Raw genomic sequence first — 6,104 nt, forward strand, 5'->3', positions numbered from 1 at the left:
GGTTTCTTGAACATGACAATGAGTTCACTGTACTCCAATGGCCTCCACAGTCACCAGATCTCAATCCAATAGAGCACCTTTGGGATGTGGTGGAATGGGAGATTCAAATCATGGATGTGCAGCCGACAAATGTGCAGCAACTGTGTGATGCTATCATGTCAATATGGACCTAAATCTCTGAGGAATGTTTCCAGCACCTTGTCGAATCTATGCCACCAAGAATTAAGGCAGTTCTGAAGGCAAAAGGGGTCCAACCTGGTACTTGTTTTCTTTTTGAGGACTGCAGTATTTTTAAGAGAGTGGGGTGGTGGTTTTTGGATTTATGACCTCAGTAGGCCTGTTTCTTAAATCTTGGCCGCAGCCCTTGTGCTGGCTCTAACCTTTGTTCAGTCATATTTGATATATATTGTGTCAGGGCCATTAGACTCCAGATGAGTCTATTTGTGCAGCAGTCATGCTTATACTTAAGTGGTTCCTCTGAAAAAAAAATGTAAAGTAAGACAATAGACAAGACCAAACCATTTTTCCAACAGTGAAGTGATCCATCTGTCACAATAGACGATCGCGGAGTCGGCTGCAGAAACCCGCGCGAGTTGCAGCCAGAACTAATCGAGTTCAGAGAAACTCGTCCACGGATGAGAGTCAGAGGCAGTGTGTGCAGACTGGAGCCACACTTGTTTGAATAATGACCAGTGTATGATTTTACTACAGGCAGGTTAATGAGTTTATAGTTTAATCAAAATGAAACAAACATCTTAATGATGTCATATAATATATTTGATAGTCCAGTCTGTCCCTCCTTGTTTTTACTGATATGGAGGCCATTTCTGCCAATGTGATGAAAAAAGATCCTGTTTGTCATTATAATGAGAGACCTTCTGGAAATTAAGACTTAATATCTCAAAATAATTACTTAGGATTTAAAAGATAATAAATAAGTGTTGCAAAAATAATGAGAAACCTTCTCAGAGTAATGACCCAGGCTGACTTATCTTGAAATAATGAGGACGAGAATGAGACTTATCAAAAATTATGTAACTTAATGTATCTTAAAATAATGAGAAACCATACTAAGTCATTTTTTGAGATACTAAGTGTGACCAGAGGGTGAGGACTGGGACCATTTTTACCAATTTGACACAAAGTTTCCAAGAAGTAACAATAATGTTCATTAAATATATGAAATAAAAACAAGATGTATAAAACACTATTTGTTGGTGACCAGAACAACTTATGTGACAGTCCCGGGAGAAGCTAAAACCTGAACACACAAAAAATATGGCTGTGTAAGTTAAGAGCTATTAGCCAGGGGGGAGGGTTGCTGTCTACCAAGCCTGGGGAATTTAGGGGAAGACCCACTCAGTCCGATGCACAACTGACTCAGTTAATGGAATTGTCAATATTAATTAATATTTATACACTTCTTACATTTTTTAGGAAAATATGTATACACAAAATTACTTGATAATATCTCCGGGAAGTCCAATAGATGGGTTTGTCATCCTTGAGGCCTACCCCGGTCCTACCCCGAAGTCGTCGAAATCTGGCACTTAGGCAGTGACTTGCGGCATCAAACACTGACGAAGAAAGCCATCCTTTAAAGTCGGCATGATACGTGACAGTGCTCGGCAGTGTCAGGGGGAAACACGACAGGACAAGAACGACAGTTAAAACGGCGAAAGTCCAAGTAGGGTGGGTAGAACTGGTGGTCCACCAGACACCAATTTTCACCCAGGAGAGCAGTGTATGTGTCCCGTAAAATTATAAAGCCAAACCCTGTTCTTTTTCTCCTAAACCCAACCACATAATTTTGTTGCCTAAACCCAACCATGTGTTTTTGTTGCCTAAACCCAACCATGTGCGTTAGTTGTTGGAGGAAAAACTGTACTGACGTAGTGCTTTTATTTTGAAAGAGACTGTGTGTAATCGCTAAGTTTCCTGTGAAAATGGAAGTGTATTTTGAAAGAAGACAATGCATGTTGCAAGCAGAACTTGACATAGTGTCAAAGTCCTTGACCAAATGTGATATGTGACGAGGTCGGAGTGAGAATGTGTCGCATCCTTCAGCTAAAACATAAAGACACATAATTATTTGTAGTAACAAGTTTTTATTTTTTATTACAGTGACAATATGAATCCAGCCTACAATATAGCATATCATTACATCAATATTACATAAATAACAACATCCTGTGTCATTTGTTTTCAGTATACAAGATGAGGAGTGACATGTGGAGTGGTTTTGGCATTAAGCTTGGTTCAACAGATCACCTCTTTGTGGAGTTTCACTGCCATGTTGTAAATATATTTGTAGTCAAGTAATGGAAGTGAGAGCAAAAGCGAACTGAGGCAAAACAGATTTGGCTATGACGTGATTCAGATGTTAGTGACATGAAAGCGGAGAGCTAAACACAGAAGAAAAGTACAGTATAACATGAAAACGAGCACCATCCATTCATGAATAATGGGACTTAGGATAACTGTAGCTTTCTTGGATGTGATGTGTCGACTGATGATACAAAATACACAGAGAAATAGTGAGAGTGATACAAGATAACAGTAAAAAAAAACTCTAATCAGCATTGTATAGGCCATTGGAGAGTCTGTGAGAGGTTGATCTGGTTGTTCTGAGGTATTTTGGCTTAGAGGTCTGACGATTTGCCGAAGCGTCGTCACAGCAAAAGGGAAAAGACATGTTGGCTTTTGTTGATTTTGTATAAACGAACTTAAAATGCTAAATACTGCTTATAACGTGTGGATATGGCAATAAAAAAACAGAAAGCAGCACTGCATTCAAAGCTTCAGCCTTCAAAGAATCAGCTCGTAGATGAGTTCATTATCATCAGCCCCAAACCTTTGGATGACAGGAGAGCAGAGGAGGACACAGTCGAGGAGGAGACTGGAACAAAGGCTCTGGTAGGATCTGGATCCTGTGGCAGCTACACCTTTTCTCCGTTTGTGCAGCTAATATATATATGGCAAAGTATGAAGCAAACAAAACTGTAAACCAGTAACAAACAATATGGCTGCGCTGCGTCCTCCTCCTCCACCTGCTGACTCTAAGTGTCCCCTCAGCACTGAAGGGTGCGGGGAGCCAGACTGAACCCCCCGTTTGTATCTCTCATCTTTTCCTTGTGTCTGGCCTGGACGAGACCAAACACTACTCCTGCGAGCGTCATGCGTCCTGCTGTCCGCCCCCCCAGGCGACCATCTGTTCCAAGGTTGGCCTTCTTGCTGCGCATGGTGCTGATGAAATAGGTGCGGACTTTGCCCTGGCACTCGCTCACCTGCAACGACAGCAGCGGTCACAGAGTGTGGTAATCCTTTTCTCAAGGACCCCTTAAGATCTTTACTGCCGGGAACTCTTCACAAACATGGTTATAATGCATTCATATCCACACATTTCATGCACTAATGCTCCTTTCTGAACAGCAATGCCACTCATTCATCTGTATGTTGCTTCTTTTCACCAGTAGATGTCCCCGTTGTTTCAGTTGTCCTCTTGTGCCAAGGTTTCTGATCCTGAGAACAGTGGTGTAGTGGAGGGTGTGTGCAAGTATAAGGAGTATACACACCTCTTTTTCTGGCCATTAACTGTATACTATCAGCCATAAAGCCACTGGAATATATAGGTGAGTATACCCACTTCCTCCCCAGTAACCTACCCAAAAACTCAAAAGCAATGTCTCTTTCTGGAAATCATGAGCCAATTACTCAAGATAATCCACAAACCTTGTTCTGAGTAGTTTCATTTAGGAACTATTTTCTCCCTCCATTGTTCTGAGTAGTTTCATTTAGGAACTATTTTCTCCCTCCATGGGGTGGCTGGGCTCAGCCTTAAAGATAGGGTAAGGAGCTTGGACATCCAGAGGGAGCTCGGAGTAGAGCCGCTGCTCCTTCACGTCGAAAGGGGTCAGTTGAGGTGGTTTGGGCATCTGATCAGAATGCCTCCTGGGTGCTTACTGTTAGAGGTGTTTCAGGCACATCCCACTGGTAGGAGGCCCCGGGGCAGACCCAGAACATGCTGGAGGGATTACATATCTCATCTGGCCTGGGAACGCGTTGGGTCCCCCAGGAGGAGCTGGAAGGCGTTGCTGAGGAGAGGGACGTCTGGGGTGCTTTGCTTGACCTGCTGCCTCGTGACCCAGCCCCGGATAACTGGACGAAAATGGATGGATGGATAACTACACCTTTCAACTGTATCACTGTGCAGAAGGAAGTGTGCATCTACTCATCATGGATGAGAGGCTCGTGCTTGTGACAGCGCAAGATGTAAACACTGATGGCATCCTTCTTGGCTGAGGTGTAATATTAGCTAGCTCAGTGCTGCTAGATGAGCTAGCAGTAGGCGCATGCGTCCTTCTGTGCGGTGATACATGTAGTTTAGTAGAAAGAAAATAGTTCCTAAATGAAACTGAGTAATCGGAGTCATGATTTCTGGAACGAGACATTGCTGTTGAGTTTTTCAAATTTATTTTTTGGCGCTTTGAGCACCACAAGCTGAGTGCCATCTAGTTCCATTATATTCAAGAGAAGGCATCTCTATGGCAGATATCGTCAACACTCACACCAAAATAATCTAGACTGATAAATAGCACTACAAGTACGAGGAAACTACTTCTAACAACAGCCACTCACCCCCTTGACAAAGATTTCTCCACGCAGCTCCAACACAAAACCCCATTCTGCCAGGATCTTGCGCGTGGCCTCAGGCACCTGGATGCGTCCACTCACTCCTGTGCTGTCCATACGACTGGCCAGATTCACTGTTGACCCCCAGATGTCATACTGAGGCTTGGTGGCACCGATCACCCCTGCCACCACCGGCCCGTGGGCAATGCCTGTTTCAGTCCAACAAAGACAAGTAATTTACTTGAGACAAATAATTCATTAATACATCAAGAACTCAACCCGAGTGATGCTGAATTCACGAGCAAAAGTTTTCACACATACTTCCTGAGTGAATGGAGAATTCAAAAACTGTAAATAGTAAGGTTTTTAGTAAGGTCAGTTTTTTGATTCTTCATTCACCCCGGAGGCATGCAAGAAAAACAAACTTTTGTTCACAAATTCAATGTAACACAGGGTGAGTAACTGATATACAAACGATCGTTTTGAGGTTGGAGTATTCCTTTAAATTTCTGGCACAAGAAGCCCTCGCGGAGAGCAGTTTATATCAACCTTCCATTGTTTATGTGTGTGGGAGGTGAGCCACTTAGCCACTTACCCACACGCAGCTGAAAGTTTTTGGCAGAGAGCCTGTTGATCTCTCTCAAGGTCTCTTGCATTGCCAACGCAAACAAAACCAGCTCGCTCAGGTGATTCCATTCATCCATGGATGCCTATGAGAAAGACAGAGATGGATGGATAATTAGAGGGAGAGAGGTGGGTTGATGATGATATCAAAGTAGGTGTTGATGATGAAGAGGCAAAAAAAAAAAAAAAGGCAGAATGTGTAAGTCGATGTCTCACCTGTTTGTCTGGAGCTAAGCCAGAGGCTGCCATATAGCAGCTCCCAATGGTCTTGATTTTCTCCACATAGTGGAAGTACGACTCCTCCAACAACTTGTGGAATTTTTGGAGATAAAGAGATAAAATTATACATCAGTCACATACAGTGCATATGGCCTGGATTAAAACCTACAGTCTATGCATTATTTATTCTTACAGGCAGAATACCACAAACATATACCACAGATATTTGAAAGATGAATTATAAGAAATGTTTTTATTGCTCATATACCCAGAAATATAATGTACACCTACACTCACTGGCCACTTTATTAGGTACACCTTGCTACTAACAGGTTGGACCCCTTTTGCCTTTAGATCTGCCTTAATTATTCGTGCCATAGATGCAACAAGGTGCTGGAAACATTCCTCAGAGGTTTCGGTCCATATTGACATGATAGCATCACACAGTTGCTGCAGATTTGTCGGCTGCACATCCATGATGTGAATCTCCCGTTCCACCACATCCCAAAGGTGCTCTATTGGATTGAGATCTGGTGACTGTGGAGGCCATTGGAGTACAGTGAACTCATTGTCATGTTCAAGAAACCAGTTTGAGATGATGTGAGCTTTGTGACATGGTGCGTTATCCT

At 42.8% G+C, this 6,104-nt stretch overlaps 1 protein-coding gene across 1 annotated transcript in view; it reads right to left on the reverse strand.

Moving 5' to 3' along the window:
- Positions 1-2,920: 2,920 nt before the first annotated feature.
- The window catches only part of si:dkey-206f10.1 (adenylate cyclase type 8), a 20,417-nt gene continuing 17,233 nt past the window's right edge, over positions 2,921-6,104 (reverse strand). The window contains exons 18-21 of the mRNA XM_050058218.1: positions 5,473-5,565; positions 5,228-5,342; positions 4,639-4,841; positions 2,921-3,287 (exon numbers count right to left, since the gene is read on the reverse strand). Coding sequence (XP_049914175.1) covers positions 3,072-3,287; positions 4,639-4,841; positions 5,228-5,342; positions 5,473-5,565 — 627 coding nt within the window. The 3' untranslated portion in view covers positions 2,921-3,071. The remainder of the gene's footprint in view (positions 3,288-4,638; positions 4,842-5,227; positions 5,343-5,472; positions 5,566-6,104) is intronic.

The sequence above is a fragment of the Epinephelus moara genome, chromosome 12, assembly GCF_006386435.1.
Source record: "Epinephelus moara isolate mb chromosome 12, YSFRI_EMoa_1.0, whole genome shotgun sequence".
Lineage (NCBI taxonomy): Eukaryota > Metazoa > Chordata > Actinopteri > Perciformes > Serranidae > Epinephelus > Epinephelus moara.